Source organism: Culex pipiens, chromosome 2 (assembly GCF_016801865.2).
Source record: "Culex pipiens pallens isolate TS chromosome 2, TS_CPP_V2, whole genome shotgun sequence".
In the NCBI taxonomy this organism is placed as follows: Eukaryota; Metazoa; Arthropoda; class Insecta; order Diptera; family Culicidae; genus Culex; species Culex pipiens.
This window is the reverse complement of record NC_068938.1, coordinates 83,143,742-83,170,972: the sequence shown is the minus strand read 5'-3', so window position 1 is coordinate 83,170,972 and position 27,231 is coordinate 83,143,742. Positions and strand designations below refer to the sequence as shown.

The 27,231-nt window shown below is 35.5% G+C and overlaps 2 protein-coding genes across 4 annotated transcripts in view; one reads left to right on the top strand and one right to left on the bottom strand.

Annotated features, from left to right (window-relative positions):
* LOC120422610 (uncharacterized) overlaps nucleotides 1-27,231 on the top strand; it is a 280,146-nt gene that overhangs the window by 152,178 nt on the left and 100,737 nt on the right. The gene's annotated exons all lie outside the window — the stretch shown is intronic.
* On the bottom strand, nucleotides 2,602-4,032 carry LOC120422612 (lactosylceramide 1,3-N-acetyl-beta-D-glucosaminyltransferase-like). Its single transcript, XM_039586106.2, has one exon. The coding sequence runs from the start codon at nucleotides 3,561-3,563 to the stop codon at nucleotides 2,745-2,747; it is 819 nt and encodes a 272-aa protein (XP_039442040.1). The 5' UTR covers nucleotides 3,564-4,032; the 3' UTR covers nucleotides 2,602-2,744.

Genomic DNA, 27,231 nt, shown 5'->3' with positions numbered 1-27,231 from the left:
ACATTACCTACACAAAAAAAAAATCTGTAAATTTACATTATTTATCATGTACCAAAAGGTATCATGATAAATGATGTATTTACATTAGGTTCATAGGAAATTTACATTAGATTCATTGGAAATTTACATTAGTTTTGAAAATTTACATTAGTTTTGGAATTTACATTAGTTTTGAAATTTACATTAGTTCAAATCAACTAATTCTGATTGGCCAATGGGAATGAGAAGCTCGACTTGGATTGCAGTAGGAAAAGGGTGTGGCCTATGTTCTATTTTAAAATGAGTGAAGTGGGCAGCAAAAGGAAATTATGATTTTAAAAAGTTATTTCACAAGTAGGGGACGCTTTCTCGTCGACGGCCAAGTGGAATAACGCTGGACTGGAATCGAACGGACGACGGGTAGGATGTTCGGTGTTACTGCTGCTACCCGCTACCGACTGAGCCAACTTCGCATTTGATAATCGAGCGGCTAAAGCATCAACTTGTTCAGGTCGAGGCTCAGGCAGTGGGCCAGCGACGTATGAGAGCGATAGAAAGAGAACCAAATATAACAATTTTTAGTTCGGGTAGTTTTGAAGTCAACGTTTGGCAGAAATACATTGGATGTATCATGTATGATTTACATTAAATAGGAATTTACAGGGAGCCGAACACGGGTAGAAATTTATCATATTTGAGTTTCCATGCTAAACGTTTCCATTAGATTCATTAGATTTAGATTTACATTGGAGTAATTTCCATGACTTTTTACTCTTTACATCATATTTCAACATTACATTGAGTGAGTTTACATAAGAAACAGTAATTACGTGCTGTATAAATTTACATATTTTTTTCTGTGTATGATGTATTTTTTACACGTAATTATTGAATTTTCCTTGTGATTTGATGTAAATTTCTATGCAATCTTAAATCAAAATACATGATTAGTAGGGGAGAGTGGGGAGACTTGATCCCCTTTTTTTGTATCGCACATAACTCTGTCAATTTATCACAAAACTATAAACTTTCTGCATGAATTGAAAGCTTAAACATTCATCTATGTTTGGCTTATAAGGGTATTTCATCAGATGATCTCTTCGAATCATGCCAAGCGTTTAAAAAAAATATTTTAAACCGGCATTTTAAAAATGTTAGGGGTAACTTGATCCCCCTTTCAACATTTTGAAGAAATCTTAAGCAAAATGTTTCTTATTCATCCAAACTTTTAATTTTCTATAAGTTACAGCAATTTAACATAAAACCTGTACGTTTGTGTTCAAAATATATCAAGTTTAGTATGTAAAATATTTGAAAACTTAAAATATTATTTTTTAGACCAAAATTAAGCATGTTTACAAAAGCTGGAAATTTTTGTTTACAAAACTTTTGAAAAATGGTTCAAACTGCAGTTAGTTATGTACAACTATACTAAAGGAAACTATGTATGAAAACCCAGCCCAATTAATTAATCTTGAGGCTGATTCCAGTGACTGTAAAAATGCAGGGATCAAGTCTCCCTAAACGCACTTTTTTAAACAATTGATTGTAAAAATAGTATGACGATAAATTTAACATCAAATGCGTAAGGGTTTTGGAGTTGATAAGTTTATCAAACAATTCATGTATAAAAAATATTTTTTTGAATAATTTTTGAGTGTTTTCTATACATACTAAAACAAAGAAAAAAGATCTCTTGGAAGTTTTTGGCAGCTCGTTTTAGAAAAATGTGTGTAACTCTATCTAAACATTTTTTCAATTTTTTTCTTTGTTTTCTACAATGAGTTTTAGTTAATTTTGCACAACTCACTAGAACAAAGCTAATTGTTTTACCCACATGCTGATGAGATACAGGCTTGGGATCAAGTGTCCCCGGGGATCAAGTCTCCCCACTCTCCCCTACATGATTTACAATGTTTTTTTCTTTGCATGTTATTTTACCTCAATTTATGTAATAAGTGAGATTACACACAAAAACATGTAAATTTACAAATTAAACGACACAATTTCGCAAAAAATACGTTTTCTTTTGTAATGTTGATTGGGGTAAAATAAAACATTTTATATGATGTGTTGTCACTTTGAGTAAACGGCCAATGTTTGTAAACAACACATATTTCTACATATTTATAGGTGTCATAAGCCGCTTCATCTTAGAAGAAACTTTAACTTGAAAATTTGTTGAAATGTATGATGGTTGAGTACCTCTCTTTCGATCTAATTTTACATCAATTTACATGGAATGTGTCAAATTACACGTAGAAAGTATGTCATCTTTCACATTTTTAGAAGTGATATTGCACATTTTTTTCTGATACAAAATCTGTCAACATTCCTAGATATAATATAACTATATTTTTTAACTGTGTTGAACACTATTGAAACAATGATTGATTGAAACGTCACTTGCCTAGTTTTAAATTTTATTAGAAAAACAATAAAAAAAGATAATGATAACAACACGTCAACAGCGATCGCTTGTTTCGTGCAGCATTTTCCACAGCTCAAGCTGCTCCGTCTGACCCAAGTCATGTATCGAGATAAGTCTGTTGAGCCTGCAGTGATCTAGAGCCTCCGGCTCAACCCTTACGTTCAAAAACTCTTTGACTCCAATTCGGGATACATTCAATCGCTCCGCTACCATCCCCGTTACGAACACATCCTCCAGCTTGAAAAATGGCATTCCCAGCGCTTCGCAGTACAAGTCCTGGACGATATCCGCGGTCAGTAGATACGCAGGTCCTTCAAAATAACTTGGATTAGTTCTAATCCCAAAAAACGTCACTCAAATCAAACTCACCCGTTGTAAACGCCGGATACCTCTCCAGTCCGTACTCCTCCCAACTGACGTACCACTTGGAGGAGCGATCCCTGAGCGCCGGCCAACCATCCGCCAACCGCCCAAAAATCGATCTCCCCACATCAACTCGAGCTTTCACAAACTCCACCAGCTTCGGCACGTTGATGAACATGTCGTCGTCCACTTTAAGTAAAAACCTAGCCTTCGAACAGTGCACCCCCGTCCACTCGAGCATCGAAACCGTCTTCAGGGTGAGATTGTCGTACGTGTCGTGGAAGTGCCCCCGGATAACATCACCGTAGAGGGCGTTTTCCGCCGTAAGGCGGTCTTCAACGCCTTGATTTTGTGAGTTTCCCAGGAGGAAGGCGACTGCGACATCGGGACTTTCGTGGTGGCCCCACGTGTTCCGGATGGCCTCCCGGTCGAAATGAGTGGGCGCGGAGAGGACGAGCATCAAAAGTTGGATTGAGAGTCCGTTGTCGGGGCAGATCTTGCTGAAGTTTTCGAGATCGTCCGAATGTCCGCTTTCGTACAGATCACCGACTGTGGTTTTACTAAACGTGACATTCTTCTTGCTACAGGAAGTCCCTGGAGGCGGAGGAGGTTTGATAAACTTTCTTTGGAGTCTTTTAAGAAATCCAAACTGAGGCAATTGAGTCCACGGTCGCTCATAGTAGTACGAAGAGGTGTACGTGATCAAGGCAATCAGAACAACTGCACAAACAGACACCTGCGCTGTGCGTAGAAAGCAAGATTTGTTGTTCGTTGACAGTGCTTCGTTCATTTGAAGATTTCTGCAAATCAAAACATTTTAATTATTTTCACTCTTCTGAACATCCAAAAAACTACTACTTGCTTTCAGATAACTACTACTAACTGCACTTGCTTAAATCTCACAACTGACTGGGGCTTGCCAGATTGAATCATTTTTGTGAATTTCATAATGAACGTTTTGAAAATTTTTCATCTGTTTAAACAACACATTACGATACTAAATTTCTGTTCCAGTTGGTTCCTCGAAATAAAGTTAAGATTTTTAAAGCTGCTGTTTTATTTCTCTTTCCAATTGCCATAGGGGAAAGTGGGGAGACTTGAATTCAACTTGTTGTATTGCGCATAGCTCTCAATTTATCACAAAACTCTGAACATTTTACATCTGCTTGAACATTTTACTATGTTAGGCTCATATGAATTTTTTAATTACCTTTTTCCATTTTTGGATATGTTTTAGAGGACAAACAGTGCCAGCTTTTGAGCTATAGGTTATGACGGACGTTTAGTTTTTGCCAATTTACGAATTTTCAGAAATTGTTATTTTCAAAAGTAAATCTTTCCCAGTTCCTGAGGGGAACACCCTTGAAGAGTATCGGGGCCGGCATTTACAAAGCGGATTCAGTGGCAGATTCATTCTCAACTTAATGTTAACATGTTAAGGTTAATGTTAACATTCCATAGGTCGCCTCCCTAAGGTGTCGTGATAAGGTCCAGTTTGTGACGAAACACTACCTTCCCTTTACTAAGCAATCGATTCCAGAAGGGAAAAGATCACCAGTTGTGTTGGTCCGAGCCGGGATTTGAACCCCGATCTACCGCTTACGAGGCGGAAGCGTTACCACTGGGCTACGTGGCTCGGTCAACTTTTCAAAGGATCGAAAATTGATCTTTAAAAATATTAATCATTAATGGATTTAATTTTTTTGTTTTTTATTTAAAGCCATTTTTATGTTACCTTTTCCTAGTTAATGTGCCTGCCATTTTATTTTTTTAAGGGTTAACGTCCTTAAAAAAATTGAAGGGCTGAGCAAAACTTTCTTCCAATTCCTTTTTGGAATATTGTAGATCTGGCCTTTGATTGCTGAGATATGACCCTACAAAGGTTTAAAATTATGAAAAATGATTTTTGGAAGCTTTTTCGTGTAAATATTCGATACTTTTCAAAAATCTTTTTTTTTTCTAAAAAAAACAAAACATGACAAAAAACTAAGCACCCGTCATACCCTACATAGAAAAAAATGTTGATAATATTCATCAGGAAATGGTGACAGATTTTGTGTCAAAAAATTGTGCAATATTACATCAGGAATTGGTGAATATTCATCTGTTTCCGATGAATTTTCATCAGGATCACATTTTACACATTTTTAAAGTGAAATTATTCATAAAAAGAGGTAATATTCAACAAACCAAAATTTCAACCTTCTAAAATTAAACTCTTTTTCCTGTTCAAAGTATAAAAGTTGGCACTATTTGGTCACTTAATCATATAAAAAATTAAAAAAATATCTAAGAAGGGAAAAGTTCTTCAAAATTGAATTTTTGGGATAAAATGTGGGATAAAATTTACTCAAAAATACTAATAAGCATGACATATTACATCATAAAAGATGAAATATTTAATCTCCAGTTTAACACCTTCCAAATTTACTCAATCTTTTACAGTTTTTTTTACCCGTAGGTTTTTTTGATTTCTCACTCTCCCCTTATCCAAGTTTATTTAATTGTTTCATGTGACTTTGTCAATGTTTGTTTCACTTCATCTTTTATATTTAATATTAAACGGTTAAAAAAGACAACAAAAGAAAAAGTTATTGAAAAATACGTAATACAAAATAATATTGACGCGACAAAAGATGGAAGGGATTTTAACATTATAAACAACACAGTTTTGAAACAATTAGAAAAAATGTAAGTGATTTATAAACAATGCACAGTGGTCCAGATCGCAAAATTAAGTGGAAAATGGATTTTTCGAAAAATGGTTAAGTTTTGGAGCTTTGGTGTCTTCAGAAGAGTTGTTGCATATGGAAAGGGGCAACTTTTGGTTTGGTTGAAAATTAGGGTGGTTCACGATTAGGGTGATTTTGGAAATCTAACTTTACAGGAATATTTTTGGGATTTTTTTGTCTTCTAGAAAGTTGTTGGGCTTGCCATTTCAAGCAACTTTGTCGAAGACACCAAAATTTTATCTCGTAATCTACGCCTTCTATGACCAAATTTATAGAAAGCATCTGAGCAAACCTTCAAAAATCAGTTTTTTGAACGTGGCAATTCAGGGTTAAGTTTTAGAGAAAAGTGATGTTCTGAGCACTTTTAGAGCTCTAAAAAACGAACATTTTTATTTGTTGACATGCCAATTTGGACTTAAGGGTCAAAAGTTACAGCCATTTTAAGGTAAAAAAGATGCAAATTTAAAACTTAAATATCTCAAAATGGCGCAAGCCAAATTTTAAGCACTAGGTTGCATTTGAAAGAGGAGATCTAGCACTACAAACGCTGAAAAAATCTCAGAGGTGTTTTTCTTTAAACTCGAGATATCTTCATTTGAAAAAGTCTAATTTTCAAGGGAAAATCATATGGGACCACCCTAACGAAATTCGAAAAATGTCCAAATATATGTTTTTCCATGTAATTTTGCCCGCTGAATCCGAATCTGCCCTCAGAATTGAGCCAAAGTATCGAAAAACCGAGTTTTGGTCATAATTTGGTCATAAATGATAATTTTACATGGAAACCCAAAAAATGACCAAAACTCGGTTTTTCGATACTTTGGCTCAATTCTGAGGGCAGATTCGGATTCAGCGGGCAAAATTACATGGAAAAACATATATTTGGACATTTTTCGAATTTCGTTAGGGTGGTCCCATATGATTTTCCCTTGAAAATTAGACTTTTTCAAATGAAGATATCTCGAGTTTAAAGAAAAACACCTCTGAGATTTTTTCAGCGTTTGTAGTGCTAGATCTCCTCTTTCAAATGCAACCTAGTGCTTAAAATTTGGCTTGCGCCATTTTGAGATATTTAAGTTTTAAATTTGCATCTTTTTTACCTTAAAATGGCTGTAACTTTTGACCCTTAAGTCCAAATTGGCATGTCAACAAATAAAAATGTTCGTTTTTTAGAGCTCTAAAAGTGCTCAGAACATCACTTTTCTCTAAAACTTAACCCTGAATTGCCACGTTCAAAAAACTGATTTTTGAAGGTTTGCTCAGATGCTTTCTATAAATTTGGTCATAGAAGGCGTAGATTACGAGATAAAATTTTGGTGTCTTCGACAAAGTTGCTTGAAATGGCAAGCTCAACAACTTTCTAGAAGACAAAAAAAATCCCAAAAATATTCCTGTAAAGTTAGATTTCCAAAATCACCCTAATCGTGAACCACCCTAATTTTCAACCAAACCAAAAGTTGCCCCTTTCCATATGCAACAACTCTTCTGAAGACACCAAAGCTCCAAAACTTAACCATTTTTCGAAAAATCCATTTTCCACTTAATTTTGCGATCTGGACCACTGTGCAATGGAAAAACCAAGGCAAAATTACATCGAGAATTGATGACGTTTTTTTTTTTGTCAGAACATGTGTAATTTTTCTTCTGAAAATGTGTAAATTTTCATTTATTTATGTGTCATTTTACATATCCCACAATGTTGCTGTGAATAACTTGAAAACGTAACGAATCTACCTCAAAGTGGTTGATGCCTTCCTTATATTGATATTGTTTTTATTTATTTTTTAATTAATCTAGAACAAGTAGGATCCTTCCGTAAAACGGGGTGACATTGTTTGGTTTAAGTTTTTTTTTCCAAATGGATAATACTTATTAAATTCAAAATGAATGGTATTAACCATACTGACCTTAGTGGAGAAGTGTCAAAAGTACCTCAAAAAGTAGTTTTCACCAAATTTTGAAATGTTCTAAAAAAAATAGTTAATTATTGTTAGGGAAACATTGATAAAAAAGTATTGTTTTAATCCTCTCAAAGTGTAAAGTATTTCACGCAGAAAATGAGTTCGAATCGAAAAACGTACTGTATCATCGGATTCTTTGGACAGTTTTGCACTGAAAACAGATTAACTTTGTTTTTAAGTTACATGTTTTATCTGTTACTAATACAGAATTCATATATATCTTAATATTTTTGAAATTTTCAGTAGAACAATTTTTTAAGCAAATTAAGAAAAAAATTATTGTTGTTGCAAAATTAGTTTAATTTCAGTGAAAAAAACTACTTTCATTGAATTTAGATAACATTTGAAACATTTTATTACAAATCAATAAAAAACTATCAACCAAACATTTTATTGTGATTTTATTAAACCTTAACCTTACTCAATTTGACGTGATCACTTAAAATTACACAATTGAAAAAAAAAAACTGTGTAGAATAGCTTCATAAGTTGTAAATACCTTCATTTTCATTTTTCATAATTTTGAGTTTAATTTTGAATAACTAAGTCAACGTATAAAATTCGTTTTAATGAGCAAAAATAAATTCCTCAAGTCATTTTTAATTGCCAGGATTGTTCGATCCATTCCAATTATCAGACCGGTGTTACGATTCCAATTTTGCTCATTACAGCTGGTGACCTTCATCAACCGCTTGGGCTCAAAATGTCATTACGCAAAAGTGTTACCGCATAAAATCGATACATCCCCCACTCTCTTGCCTTGAAAGCTTTTCAGAAGCTTTTCGATGCGCATAATTTTAATAACCTCCCATCCTGCCTCTCTCCCTGCTTCACCCACTCTTTCGATGGTCTTCAGCACGAAACTTTGGCGATGCATACTAAATTACTCGTTGCCCAAAATTGGCAGAACCCCGTTCTTTGTCGTTCGTTCAAAGCGTGCGTAATAGAATAGTTTCCCCCAAAGTCGGAAGTTGTGCCGTACCCCTCGAGCCATTCCACGACCGTTGAGCTACGGAAGGAAGTACGGAAGCCTTTTCGGAACCAACTTCAGAACCCATCAAGCCATCGATTTCGTAATCATCCTCTCAGGGCATCGTTGAATAATTTTGCATATTTTAATGCCAGCGAGTGTGTGAGCTCGAGCTGATGAAGTTCGTGCAATTTTTTTTTTTGCTGTTCCAAATTCGATCAGAATATTGGATTAGCCAATCGCGATGATGCGTCGTCAACGCGAAATTTGATTAAGGGTCCCACTTGTTGACATTCCCGGCGTTTCCTCCCAGGACACACGCACACACACATAGTTGGGAAATCCAATCAAAATGCAACCCACCTTTCCGCACTAGGTGCAAACTTGCAGAGAGGAGTTGCATTATGGTATGGGAAAAGTGCATCCAGCTGTGTGACTGCAATTTCAGGCATCCAGACGGATAGAGAGATAGAGACATGTTTGGTTGTTGGAATTGGTTTGTGACTTTGCTGTAACGGATTTTGCTGCTTTCTGCTGGCAAATTAGTGCGGCGTGGGAAATGTATCACATAGTTGGAGTTTTTTGACAGAGCTCTTTGTATGGTTGGCTGGTTGAATTAACGTGGTTGGCATTGTTGTAGGGGCTCTTTGCAACTTCTTGGTTTCGGCCATCAGACTATATTTAAACACAAAAATACAAAAAAACAAAATCTTAATGAAAAGGTCACAAATATGAAAAACACTTAAGTTACCACAAAAACTTTTCCAGGCCAGGCTAGTGCCAGGGAGTGTCTGGATCGTGTCAGCTAACATGTCAGCCCCCCCCCCCCCTCCCCTCCCCTTGACCTCGGCCAGGGCCGAGGGACAAAAACTTTTTTAAATATTTGCGTTGGCCTAACAACAAATACAAAAAAAAATTTACAATGTATTTCAATAAAAAATGTTTTAGAAGTTTTTGAAGGAGAGATCAGAAATTTGAAATTGAAATTGTCAAATCTTCACTTAAAATATATGGGTCAACTGAGTACACTTTTGGACTAGACCTTCACCGATTTGGACCAAACTTGGAGGGAACGTTCATCTATCAATTGGTTTAAGAATTCCCATGTTTTGAGCTAATTGAACCATCCCTTTATTTTTGGCACCGCCCTCTTTTTTGACCATTTTATTGAAAAAAATTCTTTTAATCATAACTTTGCAACTATTTGAACAAAAGTCTTTCTACAGGTTGCATTGCATAGAAAAAATTTCAAAAAACTCGATAAAAAAATTTTAACCCTTAAATGCCCACTAATATTATATTTTAACGTTTTAAGTATTAAAATTCAACCTATTCCTTACATTTTTATTTGATTTATTTTATCACCATCGTGTTCCCCGGACAATTTTACATAATAATCAATGTAGACCTCAAACTAAAATGAATTATTGGCGAAAAACAGCGATTTTACTGAAAAAAGTTTGATTTTGCGCAAAAAAAGTTTGATTTTCAACAAAAAGGGTGGAATCCCGCATAGTTCGGTTTTTATATGTGAGAAACTTATTTCGGATTTGAATTTACAGGACAGAGTGCCGCGCAAATTCGTACTTTTTTCAGTAAAATCGCTGTTTCTCGCCAATTGCTCATTTTAGTTTGAGGATTATATTGATAATTATGTAAAAAATTTCCGAGGAACACAATGGTGATAAAATAAAAAAAAATAAAAATATAAGGAATTGGTCAAAACTAAATTTTAATTCAAAAAACGTTAATATATAACATTAAGGGGCATTTTAGGGTTAAAATTTTATTTTTTGAATTCCTTGGACAATTTTCTATAAAATGCAACCTGTAGAAAGTCTTTTGCTAAAAAAATTGCTAAGTTATGTATAAAAGAAAAAAAAAGTGTTTAATAAAATCGTCAAAAAAGAGGTGGGTGCCAAAAAAGAGGGGTGGTCCAAACAGCTCCAAACTTGGGATTTTTGATAACTATCAATAGATGAATGTCCCTTCCAAGTTTGGTACAAATCGATGAAGGTCGAGCCCAAAAGTGTGTACAGGAAATGTTAGTGAAAAACACAGAAAAAGTTGACCCCAAAAAATGTCACTTGAGTTCTTATATCTTTTAATAAGATTGTCAGATCTTAATTTTTTTTGAACTCGTTAGAAAGGTCTTTTCCATACCTTTTTCAAAGTGTATGACATCTTACAAAACCCACCCTTTTTACAATCTTCCGGACTTTTGTTAAAATCGTTTTTTTAGCATAACTTTAGAAGTACTTCGCTAATCTTTTTAATTTTCAAAAGCGACTTATGGGACCACACAAAGAATCGAATGAGACCAAAACAGACAAAATCGGTTGAGCCAGTGCTGAGATAACTTTGTGCAAATGTTTTAATCAACATTCCACCACACACACCGATATTTGCTCAGAATTTGATTCTGAGTCCATATGTGTACGTAAGGAGGGTCTAAGAGGTCAAATTAAGAATTTAATTTTTGAGTGATTTTATAGCCTTGCCTCTGTGAGGTGAGGAAGCCAAAAAGTAATTTGTATTCACATCATTGTTTCGTTTCAAGAAACCACCCTAGTCCCGTCTCAAGAGACCGCAATTTTCCCCCTCTCGTACTCGAGGTCTTCTGGACAAAGTCGAAACTTAACCTAAAATGTGTGAAATTTGTTACCCCACAAATAAAAACAACACTTTGTTTTCCTTCGTCGCGGGGGCGTCCCCGAGAGTGCATCTCGGAAGCTGGAAATGCAATCACCGTTGGATGGTGGGGTCCCCGCTCGGTTTCGTGGGAGTCTAAATTTAGGTCAGCAGTTGCACTAAATAATGTGCGCTGGTGGTGCTGCATTTCAGCGTGACAGCAGAAATTCGATGAGTTTCTCGTCGCGGCTTGAAGAGGGGGAAAATGTGGGAGAAGTTGGAAATGGAAAATTGCTTCCTGGGGCTATAATTTTACATCCTGTCGAGGCGTTTCTTGAATGAATCAGCTGTTGGTGACCTTGAAAATGAGGGACTCAACTTTTTTTTGAACTGATATTGTTTCAATAATTTAAATGTTGATGAGTTGCAAAAGAAACATGTTTTTTATGCATTCTTTCATTGGCTTTTTCATCGAGTCACTTCAACTTTGTAATTACTTTGAGCTTTCCTTTTAATTTTTCATTTAAATTTTCACTTTCAATATCCACCGGGATCGATTTCACTTACGCATTTGTGGCAAACATTTACTAATGATATTTTCGTGCGTTTTTTCTCTCTCCCCTGTCTTTCATTCAATCAATTTTCCTCATTTTCCTCACGTGAATGAGTTTTGATTATTTTTCGCACACGCATTTCAACGCATGCAGCTTTTTTCCTCAACACCTGAAGAGTCATTGTTTAAGGTGGAAGGAAAAACATCCACCGAGTGTGTGTGTATGTAGACAGTCAATTAAAAACCCATTATCCGACACCGACGTCCGTCGGTGAGTAAAAGATCCAGTATCCGTCCATCCATCACGTGTGCCTGGACCATGCCTTTCTGTGGTGGAACTTGGCAACTTGCAGGGTAGCTTGTCAATAGTTGGATGGATTAAAATTTCTTGATTTGGACCCAACGTTTTGTTTAGATCATTATCTGTTATTGCTGAACGATCATTTCAAAACGTTAGTTTCTTTTATTATCAATAACAAAACCATCACCACCAACACCCATCAAACTACCCCATCGAATCTCCAAAGCGCGTCAAACCCTAAATTAAGCCATTAGGGCTCCGGCGAGCGATGCCCGCGAGGGCTAATCCGGTCGCCTGCTCCAAGTCATCATCCGAGTTGGGCAAGCTTGCTGATGACAACACTTTTGTACAGCTCCAATCGCCGGTAACGGAATCTCCTCGTAACGGGGGGACCCCAGATTCCAATCCGATGTTTTCCGGTGAGTGTTTGCGGTTGACATTCCCGGCCCTAGGGCAACCACTGCAAAGCTATCCATCAACGCGATGCGGTTTCAACGGTTAATCTTGTCTCGCACGAAGCAGCGATGCACACGTGTCTGACTGCCGGAGGTCGGGCGAACTCACACAAGCTGATTCAATTAGAGCTTGTTTTGCGTGCAGGTTGTTGATTAGACTAAACCTGGGTTGTTGAGTCTGTGCGGAATTCCATAACAGAGATGGGTGTTGTTTTTGAGCTGAGTTGATTGCTTGCTTTAGACCAAGTTTAACCTAATCAAATTTTGATAGAGTTTACAACTTTCGTCAAATTGTGCAACCAACGGATTAATTAAAATTTCAAATTAAACTCCCAAAAGATTACATCAAATCAGTGCACCCAGAGTGAAGCTCCATTCTGCCACACTGCCCACCATCGCATGAATATTGGATCCAGCTCAGATCGTCTTAGTTTCACACAGACTGACTGAGTTTCGGGTTCTTCCACTTTGATGATTCTATTATGCGGTCTTTACCTCTTTACAAGATGCCCATCAGTGACATTGCTGAGATCTGTACGCAAACTAAGCTCTGACCTTTTCTCTTCCTTTGGTGGTCTTCAATCGAGAGACATTCTAAGCCCCTGGGCGTTATGCAAGGTTTGCACGTTGGGCACAATCGGGGTTTTAATGTGACAAAATTAAGTTACTTGGGAGCAGTTCAAACAAAAATACTGTGAACATACTCTAAAGTCTAAACACTCTAAAAAACTTATAGAACAGATTATTTCAGAAGTCAAAAACTTTTAAAATTTAAAATCCGATGAATAGAAATCTAAGATTATAAAATGTATAAGTTAAAAAGTGGAAAGTGAACACAAGTTTTAGTTGAGAAATAGAAGAAAAATGACAAAATTGAAACATTTTGAAACATTTTTTTTTTTCAATATCATTAATAATATCATTAATTTTTCTGTAATATGACTCTGAATTCAAAACTTAGCAGCTATTTAAAAAGTTTTGGTTCATCATTCAACCACCACATTTTAGGCTGACATTTTTTTTAAATATTATATATTCGTTCAAAATAATGTATTGTTTTGTTTTGTATTGCTTTAGTAAAATTTGTCCAGTTGTTACACTGTTTGTTAACAGTTGGTTTAAGAGGCAGTTTTTTGTGAATATTGACTATGACTCAAAAATAATTGTTTTTTAAATTATCGGCAGGAAACTCAGTATTATTTCAGAAATAGATTAAGAAATAACTTGCGATTTTAAGAGTTTTTATGAATTTTAAAAAGTTCAGCGTTTTCGAGTTTTTTTGCCTTGCGCACTGAGGTATAATCCTGCTCGAAAAATGAACTTTTTAAAAACAGCTCGTAGACCTATATTCATGTATACCTATCGACTCAGAATCGAAAACTGAACAAATGTCTGTGTGTGTGTGTGTGTGTGTGTGTGTGTGTGTGTGTGTGTGTGTGTGTGTGTGCGTATTCCCCTTGGTGCTCAAAATTCTTGCCAAGTTTTCTCGGCACTGGCTGAACCGATTTGAGTCAAATAAGTTGCATTCGATCCGGTTTGGTGCCCCATACTGCACTATTGAATTGTTTGAAGATCTGATAAGTAGTTCAAAAGTTACGTATAAAAAAGTGTCAGAGTTGCGAATCGGATCTCACATAAATGCATGTAAACTATATCCAGACCCAACACCCGACCCATAGTTGGTTAGGTTACCAAAAGACCTTTCCAACGAGTCCAAAACATTGAAGTTCTGGCTACCCTGCCTCAAGTTATGACCACTTAAGTGGTATTTACGTACTTTTTTGAAGCCGGATCTCACTTAAATGCATGTAAACTATGTCCGGATCCATCATCCAACCCATCGTTGGATAGGTAATCAAAAAACCTTTCCAATGAGTCCAAAACATTGGAGATCTGGCAACCCTGTCTCGAGTTAAGACCACTTAAGTGGTATTTACGTACTTTTTTGATGTCGGATCTCACTTAAATGTATGTAAACTATGTCCGGACCCATCATCCAGCCCATCGTTGGGTAGGTAATTGAAAGGCCTTTCCAACGAGTCCAAAACATTGAAGATCTGGCAACCCTGTCTCAAGTTATTACCACTTAAATGATATTTATGTACTTTTTTGATGCCGGATCTCACTTAAATGTATGTAAACTATGTCCGGACCCATCATCCAGCCCATCGTTGGGTAGGTAATCGAAAAACCTTTCCAATGAGTTCAAAGCATTGAAGATCTGGCAACCCTGTCTCAAGTTATTACCACTTAAGTGATATTTATGTGTTCGTTCTGCTCGTTTGTTGACTTTTTTGACTTTTTTGCTTATTCAGCCTCCTGTGATCAAAACTAAATTTTAACTTTTCCCATGCAATCTGCAAATTTTCCGGAACCGGTTGTAACATTTTGGCACTCACGAACTTACCATACGAACCCAACGCAACAAAGAGCACCTCGATCGGACGTTCCGTGTTGAATTGATTCGCGTTCGAACAAAACCGTCGAAATTTTGTATATATATAGAAGATAGATAGAATTTGTTTCCAAACCCATCATATCACCAAATGTTGGTAAAAAGTGAGGAAGACAACAACCACATAGGTGGATTAAGTTAGTTTTTGTTATTATTTTTTAAACATAAAATGTTTTATTACATCTGTTTAAAACAAAATGAAAACGTCGGAAAAAGCTTCCAACGTTTTCCGCTTAAAACATTGATAATCCGACCTTTCGTTGCTTTAATATTAATATTTAATATTAATATATCTTATGCAAAAAAATAAAAAAAAAATAACCATGATTTTTCCAAGTGTAACCAAATCCTCCAATTTTTATTGTGGATTACTTGGAAGTTATGGTTCCTATTTTCAATGTTACAAAAAAAAAAACAATTTGGTGAAATGTTCTCGAAGATTTTTTTTTTTGGGATTTTTGATCACATGTTCTTTTGGAAAAGTGCTCGTGGCATGTATCTCAGTAACGGAAGAATGGATCAAAAATATTTTTTCTTATTTTTTGGATATTTTTTCAGAGCTTTTTTAATAAAAAAATATAATTAAAAACATTTTACTTGATTCAGATATTAGAATTATTTATGGATTGCAATTTCTATTCCGAAGTTATAAATGTTTTGAAAATTCATTAAAATTTATTATTGCAGCCCTATTGTGAAATTTTTAATGTAATTACTAAAAAGCTCAACTTTATAGACTTTTCAGCACTTATATTAAAAGTATATAATTTTGGTTCGAACGGTAAATTGACTAAACACATTGAAGTTCAACTAAAGATCTCATTTAAAGAGTGTTTTTCGGAGTTTCAAGAAAAGTTGGTTAAACTCTTGTTTTTTTTTTTAATACGACTCGTGCATAAAATGGTCTTTTTCATGTAATTTTAAAATGAAAAATTTTGTCCTAAATGAAAAAATGACCCTTCTTGGTTACTTCAGATTCGAAAAGTACATTAAATTTCCCATAAAATGGCATGTCTCACGATTTTTGACAGTTGAGTTACGGGAAATGGCAGCGATTTTAAAACTATTTTTTAACTTTTATTTATGAAAAATTTTGGAATTTTGAGTACGCCATCAAATCGGGCGTCTAATTTTATACAAAAGTCCCTTTGACACCAAATTACTATCTCTTCACGGTTGCGAGCTACAAATCACTGAAAAACGTGTCTCAGTAAAAAAACCAGAAAAATGAATGGGGTCGTACCGCCCCACCATCACGAAATATCGAAAAATAGACCTCGGATTCGTGATCAGGAACCAAAATTACCCCTTATAGCAAAGTTTCGCGCAAATCGAAGAGGGGTCGGGGCAACTTTTTTCGATTTCGTGTGAGTTGGTGGAGAATTACCCTTCTATCAATGTCACCTGGTTTACAAATATAGAACATTGAAAAAAAAAATATTTTTTTTTTTTATTCTGAAATTTGGAATGTAAGAAATCTAATTTATGCGAAAATACATAAAGTATGAATACGAAGGAGTACACGGAGAAAAAAGAGTTCCCAAAATCGTGAACAAGCGTTCATAAAAATGGGAACCACGAACAAAGTGTTCAAATTTCATGGTACGTTTTTCAAAATCGTACCATGGGATTTGAACACTTTGTTCGAGGTTCTCATTTTCATGAACGCTTGTTCACGATTTTGGGAATTCTTTTTTCTCCGTGTACCAGCTTAAGTTAAACGAATAGAGTCAGTGTCTTGCGAACCTTCGTGGTGAACGGACACTAGAGCTGCGGTATTTTTTACTACCTAAGCTCAGAGTTATTTCAAAACAAAATTCACAGTCTTTTTAAAGACTACCTGAGTTATTTTCCAAAATTCTAAACAGTCTTTTCAAGACTAACCCCGCCTGAAATTTTGTTGTATTTTACAAACGAAGCCATCTTTTTAAGAGAACTTTGCTTGCAAAATGCGTCAAAACAAAGGTAAACGCAAATCTTCTGAAGATTTGGTCGTTACGTCGGTGAAGCGTTTGAACGCTAAACCGGCTAACGGAAACAGAAAAAGAAAACAGCCTCTTCTGAGGTCTGATTCTGATTCTGAATGTGAGGTCAATCCTCCAATTCCATTGACAAACAGTTTCGGTGTTTTATCCGAAACTGATGACAAGGAACCTTCTCCTCGTACTGAGCCTTCTGCCGTCGAGAAACGAGTAAAGGCTCCGCCAATTGTTGTGACTTCCGTCTCCGATTTGGCCAGCTTTCGAACGCAACTTAAGAATTGCAAGGAAACTTGCAATTTGAAAGTTTCGTTCCAGCTTGGTCGAAGAGGAGAATGTCGCTTGTTGACGGAATCTTTACAAGATCACCAAACTTTTGTTGGTTATTTGAAAAACCACAAACACAATTTCTACACGTATGAGACCAAGAATGCTCGTCCATTCAAGGCGGTCTTGAAAGGTCTCTCCAACGACTTGTCGGTGGATGAGATCAAAAATGAACTTAAGGTGTTGCTGGGCTTTGCCCCATCCCAAGTAATACCAATGAAGAAAAAATCAAACGGGAATATTTCTCGCTTTGGTTTGACTTCACAATTTTATCTGATTCATTTCAACAGAAATGAAATCAACAATTTGAAACTTTTGGACAAAGTTCAGTTTTTGTTCCATGTACGGGTAAAGTGGGAGCATTTTAAGAAACATGGCGGTAATGGCCAGAATCTGACCCAGTGCCGGCGTTGCCAGGCATTCGGTCACGGTACTGATCATTGCGCCATGGTTCCAAAATGCATGGTTTGCGGGGATTCTTCTCACGACAAGGACAATTGTCCCGTGAAAGAAGTCACCCAATTTAAATGTGCAAATTGTGGTGGAAATCACAAATCAAATTTCTGGGATTGCCCCATCAGAAAAAAGGTTTTGGATTCTCGTGCTAAGCATCAGCCGAAATCCAAACCGAAATTTTCTCAAAGTCAGGTTGTACCTGCATCTTTAAATCAAACGTTCGTGCTGTCTCACTCGAACAATTCTAGAAATACCCCTACCGTGGAAAAGTTAGGTAACAACAATGGCATTTCTTATGCTAACGTCGTTTCGGGTTCATCCACGAATTTTAAATCCTCTACCAATCTTTCTGAAATTGGGCAGGTACCTCAAATCTCATTTGAAAATGTTTCTGCTGGCAACGCTTTGGGATCTTCTGATCTCGGCGATGTTACGTTTGAAAAAATGACTTTTTTGCAAAACTCACTGTTTGGTTTGATTCAAACAATGAGTAATGCTACATCCATGATGGAAGCAATCCAGATTGGATTAAAATTTGCGAATGATGTTGTTCTTACCCTGAAGTTTAATCATGGATCTAAGTAATTCCATCAATATTATGAATTTTAATGCTCGCTCTTTAAAAGCGAAAGAAAATGAATTTTTCAACTTTTTACGAGTTCATAACGTGCATGTTGCTGTTATAACCGAAACATTTTTAAAAACTGGCACTTATTTGAAAAGTGATCCAGATTATAAAGTTATAACTAATAACCGAATGAATCGAAATGGCGGTGGAGTTGCAATAGTTATCCACCGTAGTATGACTTATAGCACGTTACGTGACTTTAAGTTAAAAGTTATTGAAAGTTTGGGCATTGAACTTGAAACTTCTTTTGGGAAAATTATGATTGCAGCTGCATATTTGCCATTCCAATGCACTGGGGAAAATAAAAATTATTTCAAAGGGGATTTGAATAAACTTACTCGGCATAGATCTCGATTTTTGATCATCGGTGATTTTAATGCCAAACACCAATCTTGGAATAATTCAAAAGTAAATTCCAATGGTAAAATTCTGTTCAGAGATTGCACTTCTGGTCTTTATTCGGTTTTATACCCGAATGGGCCAACTTGCTTTTCTTCTGTTAGAAATCCATCAACAATTGATTTGGTGTTGACAAATCAAAGTCAGTATTGTGGTCCTTTAGTGACTCATGCTGATTTTGATTCTGATCATCTTCCAGTAACTTTTTCACTTTCTCATGAAGCAGTTACCAGACCCAATAGTTCTGTGTTTAATTACCACAAAGCTAATTGGGACAGGTATCAGCATCATATTGAGAATAATTTAAATCATGATTTTGTTTTAGAAACCAAAGCTGATATTGATTCAGCCTTGGAATCTTTAACTAATGCAATTTTGGATGCTAGGAATATTGCTATTCCTAAAGTCCAAGTCAAATTTGATTCTCCCATTATTGATGACGATCTTCAGCTTCTGATTCGTCTGAAAAATGTTCGCCGAAGACAGTATCAACGTTCTCGTGATCCTGCACTGAAGCGAATTCAAAAAGATTTGCAAAAGGTTATTGACCACAGATTCACTCTCCTGCGAAATGAAAAGTTCGCAAGAGATGTCGAACAAATTAAACCTAATTCCAAACCTTTTTGGAAACTTTCAAAGGTTCTTAAGAAACCTCAAAAACCCATCCCTTCTTTAAAAGATGGTGATAATATTCTATTAACTAATGGGGAAAAAGCTCAAAAACTTGCTCAGCAGTTTGAGAGTGCTCATAATTTCAACTTGAATGTTTTGAGTCCTATTGAAAATCAAATTTCAATAGAATTTCAGAATATTGTTGAACAAGAATTTTCATCAGATGAAGTTTTTAATACGGATCTGAATGAAATAAAATCTATTATCAAAAAATTTAAAAATATGAAAGCCCCTGGTGAGGATGGCATCTTTTACATTTTAATTAAAAAATTACCAGAAGCAACTTTAAGTTGCTTGGTCAAAATTTTCAACAAATGTTTTGATTTGGCATATTTTCCCAGTAGTTGGAAAAATGCCAAAGTAATTCCGATTTTGAAACCGGATAAAAATCCTGCTGAAGCCTCAAGCTATCGGCCCATTAGTTTGCTTTCATCTATTAGTAAATTATTCGAAAGAATAATTCTTAATAGAATGATGACGCACATTAATGAAAATTCAATTTTCGCTGATGAGCAGTTTGGATTTCGCCTTGGGCATTCAACTACTCATCAGTTGTTGAGAGTTTCAAATTTAATTCGAAGCAACAAATCTGAGGGCTATTCTACTGGCGCTGCTCTTCTAGACATAGAAAAAGCATTTGACAGTGTTTGGCATAAAGGTTTGATTGCGAAATTGAAAAGGTTTAATTTTCCGATTTATATCGTGAAAATTATTCAAAATTATTTGACGGATCGTACTCTGCAGGTATGTTATCAGAATAGCAAATCTGATCAACTACCTGTACGTGCTGGCGTCCCTCAAGGAAGCATTTTGGGTCCAATTTTATACAATATTTTTACTTCTGACTTGCCTGATTTGCCCCCAGGATGTCAGAAATCACTTTTTGCCGATGACACAAGCATCTCCGCCAAAGGCAGAAGCCTTCGTGTCATCACAAGAAGATTACAAAAAAGCTTGGATATTTTCAATTCTTATTTGAAAGAATGGAAAATTACTCCAAATGCTGCAAAAACTCAACTTATTATTTTCCCTCACAAACCAAGGGCTGATTTTCTTAAACCAAAAAGTCATCACATTATAAAGATGAATGAGGTAAATTTAAAGTGGGAGGATCAAGTGAAATATCTTGGACTTGGTTTTGACAAAAACCTTACTTACAAGGATCACATTGAAAGTATCCAGGTTAAATGTAACAAATATATTAAATGTTTGTATCCACTTATAAACAGGAATTCTAGACTTTGTCTCAAGAATAAACTGTTAATTTATAAACAAATTTTCAGACCTGCCATGCTTTATGCTGTGCCGATCTGGACAAGCTGTTGCTTAACCAGGAAGAAAAAACTTCAGAGGATTCAGAACAAAATTCTGAAAATGATTCTGAAACTTCCTCCCTGGTTCAGCACCAGTGAACTTCATCAATTAGCCGAAGTTGACACTTTGGATGTTATGTCCAATAAGATAATTGATGCATTTCGACAAAAATCATTGCAGTCTTCAGCTGCATTGATCCGCTCTTTATATAGTTTATAAGTTAGTTTTAAGGTATCCCTTTTCCCTTTTGTACATGTAGGACCTCCTACATTTAAAATCACTGAATAGCGAAAGCTACAATATTTCATGAATAAATGAAAGTTGCTAGTATTTAAAATTGAGGTGAAAAGTCATCGTTTGTGATTGGACACTCAATAATATTTTAACTGAATGAATGTACATGGAAAAGAAATTTGAATAAATATAAATTAAAAAAAAAAAAAAAAAAAAAAAAAAAAAAAAAAAAAAAAAAAAAAAAAAAAAAAAAAAAAAAAAAAAAAAAAACGAATAGAGTTTTGGAGTCATATTTGAGTTAAATGACTCACAAAAACGATCATTTCGGTGGTATTATTATCGAAAGTAGTATTGTACGATCAGTTCCTTGCTGGACTCGGTCGTTGGAAACGACCGTCGGCTCAACGACCTATGAAATAGGTGGCGGGCCAGATGCGGGCATGCAATTGTAAAAACCTCTCCCCCTCTCAAGGTATGAAGATTAGATAAGGTAAGGCGGGAATCCCCAGATGTCAAAATAGTTAGAAATTTGACCATTTTCCGGGCAAATTTCACCGGATTTTTTTCGGTGGAGTTGTTAAACATGTCAAACTGAACCGAAAAATGCGATTCATAGAATTAATTTAAATATTTATTTTTTTATTAAATCCACAATATCATGATGTAATTTTTTTTTAATTCTTCAGTGAAATAAATGCAACATTTTTGGTGTTTTAGTTGTAATGCTTTCTAGAAGGAACAAGAGCAAAATGTTTTATTGAAATCAACTGCTTCACAACAATCCTGTTTCCAACAAACCGTCAGTTATCAAGATAGAATGATATCCTTTTCTTCTCGTGTTCAAACGTTCTTTCAAATAAAAAGAGAAACGGAAAGTGAGAAGCATCATTAAACTGGGTATTGTACCATCTTGCGATATTCGACGAAAGACGCAGGTCGCGACTGAGGGGAGGAAAGCATCATTATCGTCGTCTTTCTTTGGGCGGGGAGATTCAAGTCCAGGAGTGAGGTTATGATACCCGGAGACGATGATACACCCGCGTCGGATTATTTCCGGCGACCCGAGCGCGGTTCTACCGGCACACAATGACAATGTTAATTTTTAAATAGCTTCCTAATTGTGTGTACTTGAGATGGGGATGAAACCGCGGGGGGAGTTGCTACTGCGTAGAAGTTTCTTTTTTTTTTGTGGGAAAAAGTCACTTCAAGGTTGAACTTGTAGAAGTTGGGCGATGAAAGCATTTCAGTTGGAATGAAAAATACAAATTTTTAACAGCTGTTTGATCGCGAAAGCTGCCGCCGCATCAAAAGCGAAGCTGTATTGGTGAGAAAAGTAGACTTCTCACTGAGCGCGTGCTATGCATGTATTGGTGTGATGCCAAACAACGCTCAGTTGGCATGCTTGTGTGCGTTAACGTTCGTTGAAAGCGAATACAATTCACAATATCAAATTTAAAATTCTAAAACAGTTCAACTTTTCAATTCTGGTAGGTGACCCTATTGCTTGCCCCGCTCCAATTGGGTGCACTTGGCCAAAACATTCCGTCCGGCCATCGTTCCAAACCAACGCAAATCGTACCCCGGCGGCGGCGGAAACTGAAATAAACCAGATTGTTTTGCTCCGATGGAGATAAACAGCAAATTTGTTTATTTTGCGCGCACTCACACGAACCCAGAATTGGGTGCGGAGCGGGGATTCAGCAGACTTGGAGGTCAAATTGCGCGACGTCGGACGGTCGCCGGTGGGCGGTTGAAGGTTAGTCAAGTGCTAAACCCTTCCCCATCCCCACTGACTCTCTCACCCTCTTGGGTAGGTCATAAATCGTTCAATCAGAGCTTGGGTGGAAATTTTGTGGAGAGGCGACGACCCGCGGTGAAACTTTAAGGTTTGTTTAACTCGTTTTGCGTAAACTTGACGCGAGCGAGAAGAATGGTGGCATCTGGTTGCGTAATTTACGGTCGCACCCCTTGCGGAGCAGCCGAAATGCAAATGTGCGCTGGAAATTGTAGTTGCACAAAAGTTAAACAAGCTGAATCGAGTGGCGAAATTTTTGTGGCGATTTCAGGGTGTAGTCAGCAAAACGCAGGTTTAGGGTAAAGACTTGTGATTTCAGAAATTTGATTTTTTATCGAATAGTAAAAATCAGAAACTCTAAAACAAACCTTTTTCTGTAATGAAATCTAAAATAAGCTCTCTCCACTTAAATAAAATGCTCGCTAATGTAATGCAAATACATGCCAACTGTGTGGATTGTTATTATTACTACACTGCAACACAGTGCAAACCGTACAAATCTCCAGCTGGGTGCAGTTTTTGCAAGCTCACAGTTTACAGCAAGTGTTGCCCGGGTGGAAATGTAAATGAGCATCGTCGCCATAGTTTTCTTGTTTTTTTCTTCTTTTTGCTGTTGCTGCTTTTTCACAATTTACTAGGGTGCTGATTTTTGCACGTGGCATCACTGATGGAAGCAGAAGAGGATTTGCGCAATTATTGCAACGTGTGGCGAGAAATTTGCTGACGATAGGAAAATTCCTGACCAGAGCTGAGAGAGAGAGAATTCTAGGTTGGATTCCTTTGAACAAATTGCCGGATCTTCATCAAGATGCCATTTTTGTTGCTTTCTTGAAAATATTCCTATAACTTAATTAACGGTACCTTGTTGACCAAATTAAAACCAATATAAATAACCTTTAACATATTATATTTATATAAATTTGAGCATTTTAATTACAAATAAAACACATAAAACTACTAAATAAGTAGTGGGATTTCCAAATTATTTTTTTAATTAGCTTCATTATCACATTATTGGTCTTATTATGATCACTTTAAAACTTCATCGATTCTTGAAAACAGTGTTCTGTCTCGAATTAGTTTTCAAAAGGACACTACAGCGTTTGATAAATAAAGACCTTTTTGCATAATTTTTCGATATTCGAACTGACAAAAAAATAATTTCCAAAATGCATTTACACGTCTCTCAAATGCCATAAACAGAAGATAAATTATATTTTGATTCAATTAAGAGATTAATTAAAAGTGGCATTGGAGGCTCTAACGAACGGCTTTTAAAAAACTAACCCGAGAAGATTTGAATTAACTCAATTATTTAAAGAATTATTTTCAAAAACAAGACTACGAAATTTTGATTTGAGGCCTTTATGTCTAGCAATTTCCAGTAAATTGTCGAGAGATTATTTATTTAAATCCAGATTAGCGTGGCTTACGGATATATGAAAAAGACAAAAGTGTTCAATTTCGAACGCCTCGACCGGAATTTTGTAGCAATATGGCCCCAGAACATAACCTGAAATTTTGAGCGTATTTGGTTAAGGTTTAGTATTTCCACCATTGACCTGAAGTTAGTATGGAACTTCTAAAAATTTACTATGGGAAATTTTCACTTTTAACCTCTTCATAGAGAAAGTTTCCCAAAACCCAATCAAAATTTCCTATTCTCAGGTTTCTTATAGTTTTTGATCCGGGGAACAACTTTGTAGAACATTGCAAAGCGCTAGTAATTGATCCCGAAAAGATACAGGATATTTTTTGGAGTACGTAAACAAAATTCAACGTTCTTTAAAAAATTGTCTGTATCTTTCCGGGATTAATTCCTAGCGCTTTGCGATGTTCTACAAAGTTGTTCCCCGGATCAAAACCTATCAGAAACCTCTATTCTGAAAAAAAATCATACGGCATAGGAAAACTTTCTCGAAGAAGAGTTAAAAAGTTGAAAATAAATAAATTAAATTTATTGAAATTTCTTTATAACTTCAGATTAAGAGTGGAACAACTAAACATTAACAAAATGCGCTCAAAATTTCAGGCTAGCTTCTGCGGTTATAATGCTACAAAATTTCGGTCGAGGCGTTCGAAATTGAACACTTTTGTCTTTTTCATATATCCGTGAGCCACGCTAATCCAGATAGAAATATTCAAAAAAAATTAAAAGTTATCTAAAATTATTAATTTGACATGACTTTCAATCATAAATTATTAGACAATTCCATGATTTTTTTATAGTAGTTTATGCAACAACTACAAAATTTCAGCGTAATTTGTAGTTGTATCCAACGAGATTGACCGAGTTGAATAAATACAACAACTGCTGTTAAAACCACGTTTTGCTAAAGTTTCATAGATTTTGTATGCTGTTTCGGAACACACCATATATATTGCATTTTTTTCAAAGTGTTAATGTTTCTTTCCCACTTCAGGAAGTTGTTTTCTTCTTTTTCCGAAAACTGTTGAACTTACGAACTCAATCCTGCAATAATCTTGTTTGATAAATAGTCTAGCTTTGTTTTTTCTTCAAAGTACTAAAATGTGTGTAACACCCTGGGCTTTGTCATAATGAGTGTCATAGGTTTGATGCTTGTTTGGCAAAGAGTATGATTTGATTCGATGTGGAATTAAAATCGAAGTGTTCAGTATATTGCTGAAGCTTCCATTTTTACACATGGACACCACTTCATGCTGCGAGAACCCACTTTGGCGTAGTCTCAGGGCTTAATCGATGGCCGGTAAGCTGTCATCGAGACAAGGAGGTTCTCTGATAGTGGAAATATCACATTTGTACAATGAACCGCTACATATGTGATTTTTCCCTATCTTAATGTGGGTGTCAGGTTAGGATACAGGTTTTTAAAAAATCAGTTTTTGTAGAATTTAGGATTTTAACTATAAATATCAACTGTTTATACTTTGCATTTAGTTATTTAGGGACAAAATTAGTAATAGTGAATTTAGTAATTCTATCAGAATCGGTGATTTTCATTCAAGTTGCATAAAAACCATTCTGATTTGTCAAAATTTCCATAGAGTCTCGATCAATCAATAGTGAAATGATATCGGACTAAATTCGTTGATCTGTTGAACTAACGACTGTCGGATTATGATTGTATCGACCATTGTTGCGAATCGAGGATCTATTGGAATTCTGACGATCAAATGGTCGTCTCTTTTTCAATTCACGACTTGTAAAATATCAACTGTTATTTTTTTTTTGTTTTTTTTTTAAAAGAAGCCAGACAGGTTTTAAAAGAAAGGTTTTTTTTGGTTAATAATTAAAATGTCGGGGATTTAAGATAAGAGTAGCTTTCGGATAGGTTGCTTTAAATCTTGTATTCAATTCAAGTTAGGTAGTTATTCGCAAATGAATATTTGGGCTTATATGAATAATTGAACATTTTGGACTTATGAATAACACACAACTGTGCATTTATTCTAGAGTCAGATCCATACAGCGTCAGTGTTTATTTGGTCGAAGTGTACTAATTCATTGGCAGATCTGATTCTAGTTGTAATGTACGACAAGACTACTGACGGACGTGACAGGACGAGGGCCCAGTTTAGAGGTTTCGACATCAACGATGTGCGGCTGGATCACCCTCCCAAAAAAAAAAAAAAAAAAAAAAAAAAAAAAAAAAAAAAAAAAAAAAAAAAAAAAAACAAAAAAAAAAAAAGTACTAAAATGTGTGTAACAAAAATCTCGGTGCAAAAAGCTTTGTTTGAAGTTTTTTTGCCTTCAATATCCCTAGTAACATTTTTTCCAGGAGTTCTACAAGAGCTCTTCAAGATAGCTACAGCATAGCAGTTTGGACCGCGGTAGGATAAAATTCTCTTCAAAATTTCTTCAGGAGTTTGGAAGAGTACTTGAAGAGAGTTTTATCCTACCGCGGTCCAAACTGCTATGCTGTAGCTATCTTGAAGAGCTCTTGTAGAACTTCTGGAAAAAATGTTACATGGGATGAGTGTCAAATTCGAAAACAGTTTCGAAAAGTATTAAATTTCAATATTAATTTTTGTTTCACTTAAGAAGTGTCTTTAAAAAGAATTAAATTCATTGATAATTATTGATCCCGCTTCAAATCGTTTAAAAATTTTCTTAAAAAATTATTAAATAGTGAAAGAAAATTAATTTCTTGTAACCTTTTAAACTTCTTTTTGATAACTTCAAATAACATAAACAAGAATTGAATCTCTGTAAATTTCATACTTGTATTAAAGATAAAGCTTTCTTATTGATTTCTTCACATCATTAAATCTTCAATCTGAAATACCGAGGAAAAGAATAGCAAAAAATAAGATGGTTTTAAATCTGGTATTTTGGATTTATGATTCTTTTTTGTTGAAAATATCAAGCATTTGGTCGAACAAAATTGCCTGATTGATTTTTTAAAAGCGAAACAAAAATTTGCCATTGAAAATGACTCCAGAGTTGGAACTTTGAAAATTGGTTAATTAGTTACTGAGATACAGCCCCACAAGGAATTCGAATCGATGACTGTGATTTTTTCCTAGTGTCACCTTATTTAATTAGCCTGTAATTTCCAACGGACGTTATCTCAGAAAACTATTAGTCCAATTTTCGATGTTAATTTTTTCATA